Genomic DNA, 17238 nt, shown 5'->3' on the forward strand with positions numbered 1-17238 from the left:
GAATTTAATTTAATAATTTAAGCGTGAATAACAGATGCTGGGAAGACGGAGCTTGATTCACTGCGCAAACACAAAAATGTTCAACATCAACGTGGTGTTTTATTCAATTAAAAGCTAAATTCCTTCCTGTGAGCGTCCTCTGATACAGCAGCGATAAAAACGAGGAGTACATGATGCAGTATGTTTGAGCCCACTATCATAAATCACAAGATTGTCATAATTAAGATTACAACAGTTAACTTGCTACCTATCAAAACAATCTGCTATAATGTTATTGTATCTGTGTGCAGCTGAAAATCATCAGTATTTTTGTATTAGCTCACTAAATGTTAAAAATGAATAAGAACAAAAACAAACGCTGATCGTGAAACAACAAACACCAGACTTCATTAGCTGTAAAATCTTCTTATATCTTCCTTTTTAGTCCAGCAGCCAGACCCCAACATGCCGAAGGCGGAGGGGGCTCAGATGGTGGCCATGCGGGGCGAGCAGCTGGGCGTGGTGACCAACTGGCCCCCGTCTCTGGAGGCGGCGCTGCAGAGGTGGGGCACCATCTCCCCGAAGGCCCCCTGCCTCACCACCATGGACACCAACGGCAAGCCGCTCTACGTGCTCACCTACGGTAAGAAGAGCTGGCGCTGAGTTTTATGGGTCAGATTAGAAACATTTCTCATCCATAAAATCAATCAAGTGGGATTGAGTAGTAGCTCCCAACAGCACAAAACATACCGCGAGTTTATTCATTCATGTAGTCTGTAACGGAGACGTAAAGCAGACAGAGATGGAGTCAGTCAGCCGTCGTCTTCTGGAGAGATTTTGCGCCTGATGACCAAATTACACAGCGACAGTGAGGTTGATCTAAACGCTGATGGTATCATTACTCTCAAGACAAATTTAAATAATGACACATTTATATTTATATCAAGTATTGAAATACTTCGCTTCCTGTGTTTTTTTCAGCACATATGGTGGCTTTCACAAGCTGATTAACTGAAGCACCAAACAATGTTTAACACCCGCTGTGTGAGCATAATTCCACTAATGGCAGCCAGACAGAGCGCTAAGCACATTAGCAAAGTGTGAAAAAGACGCTTTCAAGAAAAGCAGCTCTGCGTCAGAGGGAGAGAAAGTTTTGTCAGCACGTGTTTTTTAAAACGAGTTATTTTCTGAGGGATTTATCCTGAGAGACGCAGGTCGGTCTGTGTCGGGCAAACGCTTTATTTTGAAAACGCCGGTGCTGTCTGGAGGATTTGACTCCTTCATTTAGGATTCAGTCATTTACTTGTTTTTGTAGAAGTTTTGGCGACAATAACACAAAAATGATTTTAGTATTGTCGTCTCTTTCAAATGCAGAATAAAAAGAAAGTATCTTGACTTCTCAGACTTTTGGACCCGACTGTACATCTTGTAGCCTGAACTAGATTCCTGCGCCAGAGGCAGCTCCCGTCTGACACAGAGCTATAAATCCCACCGTTAGTCTCGAATCTATCAGGAGACGGATTAGGCGTAACGGAAAAAACAAGTCTTTAGCAGACAAACACACTGCATGGTAAAAACATCATGAATCGGTCGTCTTTGCCTGCAGCGTTGCCGTCGCCCCGGCTCCCTGAACACACCCACGTCCTGACCTGCAGCGCCACAGAGCCGCAGTTTAAGTCTATATTCAAACTGGGACAAACTCTTTAGTTCAGCAGCTGAAGGCTGCAGATCCGAGTCATTCATCTCCCAAACAGCAGCGGAGAAAAATGGCTTCAGGTCCGGAGGGTGTGAGGAGACGGAGCTGCTTCTCTCAGGTCCTGGTGAAGTTTAGAGTCGGACCTCTCTGCTGCACAACGGAGAGAATCGAGTGACACCAAGAGGACCCGAACACATATTCACGCACATTAACACAGAGTCACATTGAGAGGTTCAAGAAGTGTTCACATCTTGAACTTTAAACTAAAGTAAGTCCCAGAATGACAGAGAGAAATACTTGAAAAGTTCTCAGATGTATTTCACAGTTTTCATCAACCATCTGACGCCGGCTGTGAAGGTTTTATTACTTTCTTTGTCACCAAAGCGCAAGTAGAGATTTGTGAAAACCTTTTATCTGCAGTTCTTAGGATTTTCATGTTTCAGACTTGTGAAAAATTGAAGAGACTAGGAAAGAAAAAGAGAGAAAACTCGAATGGCACTCAGTAGGGCCGAATCACCGCCAAGGCCAAACAATCTCCTTTTGTACTCACTCATAGATCCCAGACACCCTAATACACCTGATGGTGGCCGTGAGCAATTTAATGAACGATCGTCTCTGACAACAACATGTATACATCTGTGAGTCCTGCAGGGTGCGACGTGTGCAAACTTTCATTTGCATGTTGCACACAAACTACAGTATTTCACAGTACTGCACAGCATGTACAAGTACTCAGCTACGACCCTCCTCTGATGACGAGCTCAAGACAATCAAACACTCCCTCACACAAACATTAACCCGGAGGATTAACGTGAAACGGCCACAACTTCATCCCATCAGCTAACTGCAAACAGGCGTGCAGTTTGTGTGTGTGTGCGTGTGTGTGTGTGAGAGAGAGAGAGAGAGTGTGTGTGTGTGTGTGTGTGTGTGTGTGTGTGTGTGTGTGTGTGTGTGTGTGTGTGTGTGTGAGAGAGAGGGAGAGAGAGAGAGTGTGTGTGTGTGTGTGTGTGTGTGTGTGTGTGAGTGTAAGTGAACAAACTGATTTGTGAAGAGCGAGCTCGCAGCTGATGATGAGGCGATATGAGCGCTCACCAGACTGTGAAATGTCTTCAGCCAGCACTCAGGAGTCAACAACATGGTGAGACCGCGCGTGTGTGTGTGTGTGTGTGTGTGTGTGTGTGGTGTGTGTGTGTGGTGTGTGTGTGTGTGTGTGTGTGTGTGTGTGTGTGTGTGTGCAGTGCTGTATCTAAATCTCCATCTCTCTCTGCCTTTATCTCTCAGTCCCGTGGCGTCGTCTCTTTGATGTCGGCCGACAAGGACAAACTTGTTTTGTTTCTTCCTGTCTTCCTTCTCGTCCTCCTCCTCCGCCCCCCCGAGAACAGACAGACTTCATGATACTGAATATTCCCGCTGTCCTTAAACTCAACCCTCAGCACGCTGCACTGCAGATAACCTCCCATCACCGGCAGCACAGACACTTATACTCATATAAAAAGAGTGTGAGAGGAGCTTTGATCCGCTGTGAACATCGGGGCTGACGGTGTTTATCCCCAAATCACCTTATCGATAGAGATGTTTGGATTTCTGTGCGGCAGGTGGAGGACACACACGCACACACACACACACACACACACACACACACACACACACACACACACACACACACACACACACACACACACACCTCAGGCTGTGTGTGTTTTGTTTTGATCTCTTTCTATCTTTGATTATCCCGCGTGTGTGTGTGTGTGTGTGTGTGTGTGTGTGTGCAGCTCTGCTTTGTTTTCTGTAAACTACACATCCTGTTTTTTCAAACTAGTTTGTCGTCGGCTGTGAGCAGAACTTCATCTCTAACTTTTACGATGTCCCTCAAACAAACTTTCCAGGATCAGCTTCACACACAAGCTCAGGTCACAGGACTGTCGACCGTCTCCTCGCTGTGGACTGAACTTCACGTCCTTACACTCGTGCCATCAGCCTCAAAAAGGAAATGTGTCTCAACACGATGTGAGACGGGATAAAAACCAACAATATGAAATTCTACGATCGTTATGATGCGATACAACAACACGATAATTTAATCGTTTCTGTCTTTTTCAAGCAGAAATGTCAAACAGCAGCCTGGTTTCAGCTTCGTGCCTCAGTTTTTGTTCCCGGAGTCTTTCTCAGAGCTGCTGCGCTCAAATGGTGAACATCTCATTTCAGAACAAAAGCAGCCTTTATGATTAAATTAAACTGGATGATTGGACAGTGTCCTTCTCCTCTCCTCAGTTTCCGAGGACAAACAGCTGCTGGATGAGTCTTTCATGGGGAGGTTAAGTAACGTGCTCTGTGATTACATGTGCGGCTGCAGCGCTCTGATTCAGACTCTTCTGCAGTTCAGCAGCAGCAGCAGAGAAACTTTCTGACGGGCCAGCAGGGATCCTCTCCTCTGATTGTTCCAGCTGGAGGACGGCTGGTTGTCTCCTCCGGGGGCCATAGCTTACTGCTGATGTGTCCTTGAACCAGGCGTCCTAAAACTGATTCAGGGTCACTGCAGCACTTGTTACACAGAACTAGAAACTATAAAGAAGTTCACTGCACAGGTCTCCTAAAAGTGCATTATGTGTTTGACATATCATGTATAAAACCTATATCATTAATACCTGTTTTAATATTACTCAATATTATCTACACTGTAGTTAGAGTATATTATGAGGCGCATATCTTTACATATTTCTGTTTCTACATGATTTAAGGCTCGTTCCAGAAGTTTCCCCAGTTCATGTCGGGGATTTTCTCAAAAACATTTATGTTAAAACTTCTATTAATTTGCAGAAATTATGTTTTAGGTTATGAATTTTTGAGGTTACAGACACAAATATGTTTCAAATATGAAAAACTGTTGTACTGGCAGTGAGAAGAATGAAAAATTAGCTAATTAATATATATAACAATGAGAAGGTTACAGTTACAAGGTACGAAGTAAATGTATTGTTATTTTTTAAACTGGGGAGTGAAGCTGCTCAGCAGTCTGGTGGTAGGACAGCAGATACTTCTGTACTTTGCATTAAAAAATGTAAAGGAAATTAAAATGATCCTTCTTGGGAAAATAATAATAACCCAGAGAGTGAGTTTTTCAGCCCTGAAGCTTTATTTAACAACATCTGTGTCCCTCATTTTGTTTACACAGGACCAAACAACTTCTAGATGTGACAGAACTCCATCAGAACCGCACAGAATCAACATGTGGCTGCCAGAAAGTAAAAACTAGTGAAGATATGATTTATTGAAAATGACTTCTTCATTCTGGTGAAAAAAACCAACAACTTCCTGTCATTTATTTGATGACTGTAACTATTAAACAACAGTTATTTGAATGAAAACATGTTGCCAAGCTCCCGTAGAGTCTCTCAGATGTTCAGGACACATTTCAACCCAATCCAGTGAAAAATAATTGATTCCTGAGGTTCAGATTACAAATACAGAAAATCATAAAAATGCTTAAACTTAGCTCACAGGACCAAACTTCAACAACTCATTCAGCTGTAGGATTTTGCCTCCCCATGTCAACGTTTAATGCAGACTTTCTTCTACTTTATGTCTTATTTTATTTATTTTTAAATACGCATACTCTTATTTCTTATTATCTAGACTGTGTTTTATATTTTTTCTTATCTGAGTCGCTGCTGAGTCGCTCTGAGTCGCTCGTGTTTCCTTCATTTCTTCAGTCTTGTTCTCCTCGCCGGATCCCACAGCGCTCCTTTTTTTTCTTTAATTCATTAGCTCTGACAAACATCAGAAAAAAAGCTCATTTAGTGTGAAAAACAATGAGGAGTTCACGCTGGATTGCTCATGCATAATATCTGCGTCTGCCAGTCTGAATTAGGAGGAAAAAAAGCAAAAGGAGGGAAATTGATTCCATTGTTGTGAGTCGCTGCGTTAATGAACAGAGCCGACCACCTCGTCTGGCAGGTGCGACGAAACTGATGGGAGAGATTTGATGATATTATTCAGGTAACGTATGCAGGCTGATGTTTAAAGCAGCCGTTAGTCTGACAAACACCTTCTGTAGAGAGAAGATATTTCTCTAAGTGTTTCCTTTTGAAGAAGAGGTAAAGTTCTGGCTCATGTTGCCTGAAGTTGCGTGAGCTCTGACATTAAAACTCAATACATTCGTCAATAAACAGCAACTCTTTATTGATTATAAACTCATGTCGGACGTGTGACGTCCTCTGTGTGTTTGATGTTATGAAATCTGTGATCGCCTCCATGCCGCTCCACCCGTGAGCTGATATAATGTGTTTTAACATCGAGTGTCACGTCAGTGCAGTAATTTCTTACATGTGTCGACTCATGATGTCATCTTTTGTTCAAACGTGCAATCAAAAGAAAGATATTTGATACTTTTCGCCTGAAAGTCGCCCGACAGTCGACACAGTCTACAAAGACTCCTGTGGTTTTCTTCCTGTGACATCACTGTTTGATAAATGTTCTGCATCTGTCCTTCAGGAAAACTGTGGTCCAGAAGCGTGAAGGTGGCCTACAACCTGCTGCACAAACTGGGAACCAAACAGGAACCGCTCGTCAGACCTGGAGACCGGGTGAGTTAAAAAGAACTAAACCAGAACTCAAAGAAACAAAAACCGGAGGTCACTGAGGAGGAGAAAGGTCGGAGCGATGTCCCGACTTGGACTCGAGGTGGACGTAAGTTTGACTACGGACTAAAGACTTGACTTTATACATCAAGTAAAGATATTCAAGTGTTAAGTTTCAGCCGGGTAAATCTCTGGAACCAGAACTGTGAAGGACGTGTTGGTAAAGAGCAGACCGGGTCCGACTGTGTCATTCTTATGAACCCGATATTTCAAGAACGCCTCGAAGGAAATTCTTCAAATTTGTCAAAAGTGTCCACTATGACTGGAGGATGAACTGAGGAAATTGGTGGCCAAAGGTCAGAGGTCAAGGGTCAGGGGTCAAGGTCAGTGCGACCTCACTAAACACATTTTTGGCCATTACTCAAGAATTCATTCAGAAAGTACAACAAAAAAACAAATGATTAAAAGGATCAAATGATGAAGTTATGACATTTGAATATCCAAAAGGTCAGAGGTTAAATGAACTGTGACATCATAACGTTCTGCATCTCAGTAACAGACACTCGACTGTCGTTAAGAGGAAATAAGAAATAAAACCTTTAATTAGTTCCTCGTTTTTTGTTTACATTTATGTCACTGAATATCAGTAATTACTTATCAATTAATTCTTCATCACACTCTTTGAACATGTAAGATAAACAGTGACAGATATTAATGCCTCGCCTGTGCTCTGTATGAAGACCCGGTGCTGCAGGTACGACTGCGTTTCCTTAACTAAAGACTCTGAACTGCTGACTCGACGCGCCTGAGAAGAAACGACCTGGACTGAATGACTTTGAGTCACAGGTCTGGCGGATACACCAGAGGAAGTTTAACCCGAGTCAGCACTCTGCTCAGAAACATCTGGACTCCGTCGTCTCTTTGGTTTCCTGCGATTATAAAACATCTCAGAGCAGCTGTGTTGGAAAACACCGGCAGCTTACAGACGTCACCTCTGAAGATTTCAGGCCACTTGACACACGGCCGTCACTCAACGTTTTAAATATGGACACGTGTCGTCGTTCCTGTCGGTGCGATCGTCACATCGCACTCAGGAACCGCTTCACCCGGCGCTCCACACGCCTCCACACATGAGACAGCTTCAGTCATAGTCCCACATGTGTGTGCTGCCGTGTGACAACCCCGTCTCTGCTCTCCATCTCCTCGTCCCTCGTTCATCTTTATTTTAAGCTCAATTTCCCGCTCGGCTGGAGACCGAGTCGAGACGGGCTCGATGCCAGCGCGTGTTTTTATGTATCTCAGCCGGAAGGGTGTGTGTTTAATTACTGTACTCTCAGTGTGAGTTACTGTACAAACTGGTCTTTTTCAAAGTTTTACTGACGTTACAGTCGGCTGCACACAGAGAAATTACAGCGTTGTTGTTTAGTTTTATTTTGAGTCTTTCAGATTACAGAAGTTAGTTTTTACTGAGAACGTGTTCAGACAGCCGAGGAGATTTAATTACACAAAGAAATGGACTGTTATTTCATGAAAATACATCAGAGGTTGTGTGATTGTATGTGGAAGAAAACAGTTTCAGAAGAGAACCTGGTGGAAAATCAGATATCAGATAGTATCTAAACATTTTATTTTACAGCAGTTTCCTGAAATAATTTCTTGGAAAGTGTTGTGGAAAGAAAACTTGCTCATAGATACCAGTCACTTGTTTTTCATTAAGATCTGTGCATCAGAAAAACATTCCTGGATCCGTCCGTTTGTCCGGATCTGCACCAAAAGTTAATGAGGTCTTATTCTGGGCCGAGACCCATCCTCCATCCAGGTTTCATGGAAATCTGTTCAGTTTATTTTTGTGTAATCCTGCTGACAAACCAACAAACACACGAACAGACATAAAGCGAAAACATAAAGGGAATAAAGAGATGAGAACGGAAAGAGAGACATCAGCTGACGGCTGATTAATCTGCGTGTTTGTGTCAGGTGGTTTTTAGCACTCGAGACTTCTTACAGCGGAAAACACAACACATTTGTGGGTTATTGGGACTAAAAACAGGCAAAAACAATCAATAAATCTGCTTCTTGAACGTTTTTTATACAGTATGACTTTGTAGTATGTCTGCAGCCTCACACACACACACACACACACACACAGTAACAGACAGTAGCTTCCCTCCACTCGCTGCTATCATCCACGTATGAAACCTGAACGGCTCCGGTGAGACCTGCACATGTCAACATTAGTCCTGTTAAAGCATCATTACACCGCTCTCATTCACTCAGGTGCACTTAGCCTATAGCTTCAGCTCCGCGCCACCTACACACACACACACACACACACACACACACACACACACACATCCAGCACTGTACAGTATATGGAAGCTATTAAGCAGCACTTAAGCCGGGGGTTCGCTGTTATCATCGCAACATGCAACTGGATCCAACATGGCCGAGCAGGAGATAAAGGCTCCGCTGTGACGTTACAGAAAACATGTTGGATCTGGCTGCTGTGTTCATGTTCTGTGTGTGTGTAAGATGGCAGATATATAAAAACCTCCTGCGCAGGAAATGTGTTTCAGATGAGCTTTGATGTCGGAGATGTGATCTTTGGAGAAATGTAGTGAAATGCACAGAAAGAGCCACGAGATCAGCAGAAAATACAAACCTGTGACTACTCTCGACAGAAACGATCACAGAGATTAACCAACTCATGATGTCAAACATGAACACATCATAAACTCCTCAGATAAATCTAATCCTTTAGCTCTTGTTAGATGTGTTAGCACGTGTGTTAGCATTAGCAGATTACGTGTTATCTTCAACCTCCAACTTTTCTTCACATCCTGAGGTTTGTTTTCATACTTGTTGCTGTTATATAACAGTTTAACGTTCAATCTCAGTGTTCCTGTTCAACTATCTGAACTGAAGTGAAATGAGCTGCAGCAGAGACGAAGATGCTGAAGGGAGATAAACAAGAGAGACACTGCAGAAGATAGATAGAAGAGAGAATGGAGAGGGGAAGTTAAACAGTGTGAGAGTGGAAAGAGGAAGTTAGGAGGGGAAAGAAGAGAAACATTGACCAGATGCCCCCCATTAGATTTAGCTTTCCTCCTCTCTGATAACAGCCTCCAGCTGAGCTCCTGACTCTGGCGACAGTCTGTATCAGTGATCTTCTTTCAACATCACACGACGCAGTTTGTTTAAACAGACTCTTTGCTGCTTTGCTTTTTATTCTGTCGTGAAGAAAAAATCCACAAAATGCTTCTGTGTTGGTGCAAATCACATCAGATGTAACGTAAAGAAGCAGAGCTGCAGGTCACAAAGGCTCACGTCTTTTCATTTTAGATACAAACTGTGGAGATGCAACCATTTCCTGTGTGAATGGTAACAACATAACTCTCCAGATTTACTTCTTACCGTTCCTCTTTCTTCTTCTGCCTGCAGGTGGCGCTGGTCTTCCCAAACAACGACCCTGCTGCCTTCATGACGGCTTTTTACGGCTGCCTGTTGGCCGAAGTCGTGCCCGTGCCAATAGAAGTACCACTGACCCGGAAGGTGAGCTTTCATGATGATAACCCAGAACTCCACCTGAATGCCAGGTGGCTTTCTGCATGCCACCACAGCTACGTGTTCACAACTCCTCAGTTTCAGTGGATGCTCATGCTATATACTGTGAGATACAACCACGAGAGCAGGTTACAAAGTTTGGGCAGCTCTCCGATGAAGCATCTTGTTCTTTACTCGATCCAATCCAGTGAACTGTTCGTCCAAAAACACGGTATTACATCCACAAATACCAACAGACTGCTTCCATCATTTTGCTTTTTAACCCCGTTAAATTTCAGGCATTAGTTGGTATCAACATGGCGACTGCATGCTCTTCATGCTCCGCATGTCCTGACTAAAGCCTACAACAACCAACGGATGTTTGCATGGAAAGTAGATTTGAACTTCGACCTTGTAAGCCTTTATTATTTGGTCGTGTATTGTGTTTTCCAGCCAGTTAGAGATCATCTGCAGGCTTACTTTTGTATTTTAAAAAAAATTGGCGAGAATAAAACCGTTGCCGATGAGTCAGAAAAGACTTTTGTTCCACGTAAACGTTACGTGGTGTTCCTCAGTTTATCTCTACTACTAAACATCATGTTCACATACACCTAATTATCAAGAAACATAAGTGATTATCTATTAAAATCAGAAAGATGCATGTTGTATCTGCAAACAGACGACGGATAGACTGAGACAGAGAGAAAGTGAAGGAGTCTGTTGGACCTCAGGCAGTCAGAGAGGTTTCTGTTGCCGTTTCTTCCTTTTCTCCTCACGTCAAACAACATTAGCGAGTTGAAAAGAGGACGCGCAGCAGAGTCGCGCAGCTCAAATTCACACCAGCAGCAGGGGATTGATTTAAAAACATGAGTCATGAGAAGGCGCCGTGGTTTGAGACAGCGCAGAGGACAATGAGCTCTGCTGAGGTGTAATCAGAGCCAAATGTCTCTGAAGAAACATCTCTGCTGCGTGTAGGTTCGTTTGAGTCATCGTTTTGATTGGCTGTCACGGCTCGCTGTAATGTCCTCCGGGACGAATCAGGAGGCCCCAGAGCGTGTGTGTCAGAGTCAGAGGAGGTCGGAGAGGTTTTTATTCATTTCAGCCTCGTAAATCTTGTTTCCAATCGCTTAATAATTCATGTTCAACAAACTTACAATAACAATAAATAACAAAAAGGGACTGAATTAAAAGTGGATGAATAAATAACTGAATGGAGAATAAATCAGATCCCAAAGTCTTGAAGTTTCTCTTTAATTATGCAACAGCCAAACAACTCACTGAACCACACTGACAGAGCAGGGAATCACTGCGCTGTCAACACAGTCCAGTCTGCACGTGTTTCATCTGCTCTTATAGTATTGATTATTTATTATTGTAATACTGTCAGTGAAGGCTGTATCTCCTCTCTTACACCCCAGCTGTTCAACATCCCAGATTACTCTGCGTTTATTGTCCTCGACTAGTTCTTAAAATTTAAACTTGTGAGTCTTCAGCCAGTAGATTTGTACTACACGTTGAAATATAATAGTTGAAAGGACTTTAAAGCAAAGCAGCTTTCTGAAACGTGCTGAAACATTTTCATCAGCTTTCTACGAAGAGGAAACTTAAGCTTCGTTTTTCTGTTACTAAAGGATGCAACTGAATTTGAGGCTAAGTGACTCGATGTTTCATAACAAAATGAACTTTGGGAGTTGAGGTTGATGTCCCTCTTTTCCTTTATATCTTTTGACTTTTTATCAAAGCACCAGCTTCTTACACACTTGTCCTGATGATTCAACCAGCACCTGGATGCTGTAAATAACCGACCAGAGGAGCTGAGCCGAGCCGAGCAGGACCGAGACTCAGTGATTGATTGACCAGAATCAAATCCAGATGACTAATCACATTAGATCCGTGTGTTTCTCTGCAGGACGCCGGCAGTCAGCAGATCGGGTTTCTGCTGGGGAGCTGTGGAGTGACGGTGGCGCTGACCAGCGACGCCTGCCATAAAGGGTTACCCAAGAGTCCCACCGGAGAGATCCCACAGTTCAAAGGTCTCACACACACACACACACACACACACACACACACACACACACACACAGCCGTCACACCTGTGCACATTCCAGTGTGCAGGGTGTTTGTGGCGACGTGCACAAACTATGTTCATTGCTGGTGTTAAATATCTTTTAAATCTGCCTCGTTTTCCCAAAGAAAAATCCCCGTCAGGACCTGGAAGTTTTTACATTTGTGTCCTGGTGTGTTGAAGACGATCACACAAACTGAACAAATGATTACTATCCGTCAGCTTTCAGAGATAAATACTTTACAACCTTAAAAAATGCTGTTTAAACAGTAAAATAACTCTGTCGACTTCTTGGCTTTTTAACCCTTTTGAGTCACAACCTCCTCAAAACAATCCCCTCAGCGCCGGGACTTTTAACTCAGAACATCCTAGAAGTGCCAAAAATGGAAAAGAGGTTTTTTTTTGTGTGTGTTAAAAAACCCCACATGCACAAACACGGTGACTCTCACAAACACACTCAATAAAATCTGTTCTAAGTTAAATGATATCGCTGGTCAGGGGGTTGTCTTGTAAAAACTATTCCCCAGTCGATAATATGTTGTTTTATTTCTCTCTCCAACCATCTGGTGACTCTTGGAAATCAACTTGTGACTTTTAGATTTCAAACCTGTTGTTTTATGATAAATTATGTGCAAGTTCTTGGTTCAACACAGAGTTTCTCCGCCCTAACTTGCATGTGTCACACAACTGCAGTCGTCAATATGAGCAGATTTATTGTGATTTTCATCTTGTAGCAGCTTCTCTGTGTCGAGTTGGCGGCCATGTTGGTGACGTGTGTCAAAAACTAGATGATATTTCACTTTAATAACGACAAACTGAGACTTTATTGACAAACATCATATGTGTGATTCATGACACGATTCAAACAGCATCAATAAATATTTGTCTCACTCCGTTCACCATCATACAAAGTCCAAAATTGGCTCTCTTTAGACATGTTTCTTTATATATATCTGTTTATAAATTTGGCTATAAGACACAAAAATGCAAATACAGTAAACACGTGTCAGACAGATGATATGCACACAGACACGCGGAGGTCAGAGGTCAAAGTACAGCCTCGCCTCTCTTGTTTCAGCTCAGCCTCTCTGTGTCTCTCAGTGGGATGAATGAACGGACTGATGGCAGCAGACAGACTGAGTAATGGACGACAGGATGATAGAGAGACATAGAGAGAGAGAGAGAGAGAGAGAGAGAGAGAGAGAGCGAGTCGGTGAAGCAGAATCACAAATCGATGTGAATCAGCTGAACAAGAAGGAGGAGAGAGACGACGGATGGACGGAGACACGTGATGAACGAACGAGAGGAGAGAGACATCAACACTGAACAGAGAGAGAGAGAGAGGGAGAGAGAGAGAGAGAGAGAGAGAGAGAGAGGGAGGATCTATAGTGATTAATAACGACTGTTTGCTTTTCAGTAATGGATTTATAAATAGCAACATGATGCCGCCAGATTTACTGCTCCTCGCTCAGCACGGACTTAGGCGTGTGTGTGTGTGTGTGTGTGTGTGTGTGTGTGTGTGTGTGTTTCTCATTAGGGCGGAGTGCTCCCCTTATCGATCAGCAGGCTTTAAACTCGTCTGATTGTTTCTTCTGCCTCGCTGCAGCAGGAACACGCAGCAGCATTAATTCAGACATTAACATACTCTGGAGTTCACATTGACTCATATGCTGCCGCGTAAACACTCAGCACATCCTCGTTAAGATGATAATTATCTCTGTCATCGTAGCGGCTGAAGTAAAAGATGCTCGATGCATCTGTGAAACGGGATGGGAATTGGATTGTTGGATGTCCGATAGCATCTCTGACATCAGTGAAGAAATATTAGAAACAACAAATCATCACATTGGACTGACGTCGTCTGTAAAACAAGAAGAAGCAGAAGAAACCACAACACTATGTTGTGTATGTGTGCGAACACACTGTCTGTTTCAACTGATCCAAACTCTGAATAGTAACCGCAACATCCCCAGACTCCCTTTAAAAATCGCTCAGTTTTGTGAGTTATCAAGTAAGGAGGAACCTTATAAACTTTGTGAAAATCTATCTTAAACAAGTTCTCAATTATTTTTGCCGTCTTGTAAGTTCAGCATTAAATACAAAACATTAAGTTGTTTCTTTCTTTCAAAAAAGTGTGCTGCCATCACTGTGCCATCCTGTCTGTGCCAACATTTAGCAGCTGTTGAACAAACGGGGAGAAAGTCCCCAGACTCCATTTAAAAATCGCTCAGTTTTGTGAGTTGTTTAGTTTGGAGAAAATTCACAAACTTGTGAAACGCTGTTTACAACACATTCTCAATTATTTGGGCCTTCTTTTAAATTCGGCAAATGTTTTACATTAAATTCTCAAAGTCAAAATCCTGGTGTCAGTCCAAGTCCATTTGAAAGGAGGTTCAGCAGGTGAATCAGGAAGTAAAAATCAACCCGTGAATGTTAAAATAACAACGTCCCAAATATTTCCAGAGCCCCCGAAGTAAAAACAACAGAAGTCTCGGCGCAGGCAGTTTATGGCACAAACCTTTTCCAGACGTTGGAGACATTAGGACGTTTGTTTTGTGTCCCTGTGTGTCCAGGCTGGCCCAAGGTGCTGTGGTTCGTCACAGAGTCCAAACACCTCTCCAAACCTCCCCGAGACTGGTTCCCACATATCAAGGACGCCAACCAGGACACCGCCTACATCGAGGTAACACACACACACTGATCCAAACACTGAAGCGTGTCTTCTCTGCGGCACTGAAACATTTCCACTCGTGTAGTTCCAGTCATTACTGTCCTGTGAATGGAAATCAATGGTGCTGCGTGTCTTTTGGATCAGAATCACACTGCAGCAGGGTCAATGCCATCATCTCATCTGGCTGATTTGAATTTACCTGCTGCAGGGCAGTAATTACAAGATGAAATGTCTCCATGATTGCCCCGGGGATTACAAAGCGGCTCAAAGGAAAAGGATGAAAGTCGCGGGGTGATTGAAAAACAATCGACCTTTTGTTTTTAACCGAGGCCGAGGCCCAGACGGAGGAGACGGATGAAATGACTGCGCCTGCGAGAAATGTATCTGTTCTTGATTTATTCTTCAGCGAAGCTAACATTTTTTATTTTTTAAGATAACGTCTCAACATGATTCATAACTTTAATAGCGGCCCATAATGTGCTTCGATTCATGCCAGCAGTCATTTGTCAGGGAGGTGCCAGACTCTTCAGGCAGAGGGCATCTTATTTTGGAAGGATTCCCATCGATTACCGTCGTCTCCGCAGCACTTAGACATGAGGTTTCTGTTTGTTTGTTCTGCGGGGAAACGGTAAATTCATCAACCAATATTTCTAAAGCTGATTCTCAAAAATATGTGAATATTGTTATCACAGTATCTTAAGATCAAGACTCAAGCTGAAATTGAATTTCGCTGTTGATTGCTGAAGGGGACAGAGCCGAGCCGCGTTGAACTACGCTCGATGATTAAAAGTTAAATAGCTTGAGGGTTGTACCAGCATCTGGCTCGTTGGTTGGTTCGGTTGAATACTTTTCTACAGTACGTGGACGTTTAACAGGGAGTGACGGCTCTGTGAACAACACTTGTTTAGTTTTCTAAACAGATATGAATGAAATGCTATGATGTACTGTAGGCCGACTGCATATTTGTTTGAAAAAAGTTTTAAAAAATTAAAATCCAGAAGGCCCCCGTGACCCCCCAGGTTGGGTTCAGAGTGCTTTAGAGATCCATCAGCCAGGAAATTGTCACTAAGTTAGCGGTCAATATTTTTTATCAGGTTGTTATCAACTGTCCTCTTACAAACACAGACATTTTAGATGTAAGTGGACAGATGCTAACGGCTTCATACGATGTAAAATGGTGAATAAAATGTGTGAGTACTTGTTATTAACTGTATAACTTGAAAAGGCCAAATGAAAGTTACCTGGGTTTGTAAAAAAGCTGCTTTAGAGCTCGATCTCGTTCAAGCTGCAGTCAGCGGCGTCTTCTTGTTATTTGTCAGTCAATGATCCTGACACACAATAATTAGTCCACTCTCTCTGTCTGTCTGTCTGTCTGTCTGTGTCCGTCCAGTATAAGACCTGTAAGGACGGCAGCGTCCTGGGTGTGACGGTGATGAGGATAGCCATGCTCACACACTGCCAGGCCCTCACACAGTCCTGCTCGTACACAGAAGGTAACACACACGTTTTACACACTGGTTTGTTCAGTTCATTCCTTTAAGTGAGACGAACTGTATCTGCAGTAACGTGTTGTTTCTGTCGTCCTGCAGCCGAGACCATAGTGAATGTATTAGACTTCAAGAAGGAAGTAGGACTGTGGCACGCCGTCCTGACTGTAAGACAAACACACGTTTAATGATTTTTATTTAGCCGTCGATGCTTCTTGCAGTTCTGCTTTTATCCCAAAGTTAGAGAGAGTAAATAATAAACTTAGTGTTCGATATTAGAATAAAAAAGCCCAACATTATGTCTTTGTTTCTGTGTTATTCATATCTTACGTCACTCTTTATTGTTCCCTTGACACGTCCCTCACTCTCTATTATTTCCTGCCTCTCTCTGACAGAGTGTAATGAACATGATGCACGTCATCAGTATTCCCTACGCCCTCATGAAGGTCAACCCTCTGTCCTGGATCCAGAAAGTCTGCCAGCACAAAGGTAAGAAAATCAACCTGAACTGAGTGAAAATACTCCTGAAATCCACAATAACAGATTGTAGGTGGGGGGATTTTATTATTGCCGTGAGTTTATAGTAACTGATTGTGTTTGTGTGTGTTTGTGTGTGCAGCTAAGGTGGCGTGTGTGAAGTCGCGGGACATGCACTGGGCTCTGGTGGCCCACCGGGAACAGCGAGACATCAACCTGGGCTCCCTGCGGATGCTGGTGGTGGCTGACGGTTCGAATCCCTGTAAGAACAAACTCTCTAAAACATGTGACGTTTGTCCTGCGGATGGCGTCGTAAAGAAGTCATTTTGGTTCATCCTCTGGGGAACGTGAATATATCCAACCACAGACTTAATGACCAGTTTACGATGGTGCTGGTTTGGGTTCATTCCAGCAAATAGCACATGCTGTACGACATTTTGAGGAAACTGAATATTTTGTGTTTTCATAGCAATAGTGGTCGAACAGCAGGAACGCTGTCCCTCGCTGACTCGTCTTTAATTGACGGTCAGTTTTATCAGCATTTTAGCAGAATGTCATCAATTTGAATTGATTAGCAACGTGCAGATGTTTTCAAACTCCAAACTGAGACGGTCCAGAAAGCCTGAGAGACAGAACCGAGGGCAAAAAAGGCTTCACATTGAAAGGATTTGGAAAAACCTCACATAAATGTGATGTCACAATGATAAACGTAGCACCAGGACTCGCTGTAACGAGCCGCTTCC

General features: G+C 43.1%; 1 protein-coding gene across 1 annotated transcript in view; it reads left to right on the forward strand.

Annotated features, from left to right (window-relative positions):
* Positions 1–17238, forward strand: part of LOC311266909 (disco-interacting protein 2 homolog C) — a 176848-nt gene that overhangs the window by 128776 nt on the left and 30834 nt on the right. Inside the window, exons 8-16 of the mRNA XM_084369584.1 lie at positions 425–622; positions 6167–6258; positions 9694–9804; positions 11705–11828; positions 14434–14543; positions 15922–16024; positions 16121–16185; positions 16414–16507; positions 16638–16757. Of these exons, the coding sequence (XP_084225710.1) occupies positions 425–622; positions 6167–6258; positions 9694–9804; positions 11705–11828; positions 14434–14543; positions 15922–16024; positions 16121–16185; positions 16414–16507; positions 16638–16757 (1017 nt within the window). The remainder of the gene's footprint in view (positions 1–424; positions 623–6166; positions 6259–9693; positions 9805–11704; positions 11829–14433; positions 14544–15921; positions 16025–16120; positions 16186–16413; positions 16508–16637; positions 16758–17238) is intronic.

The sequence above is a fragment of the Pagrus pagrus genome, assembly GCF_965226575.1.
Source record: "Pagrus pagrus genome assembly, chromosome: 12".
In the NCBI taxonomy this organism is placed as follows: domain Eukaryota; kingdom Metazoa; phylum Chordata; class Actinopteri; order Spariformes; family Sparidae; genus Pagrus; species Pagrus pagrus.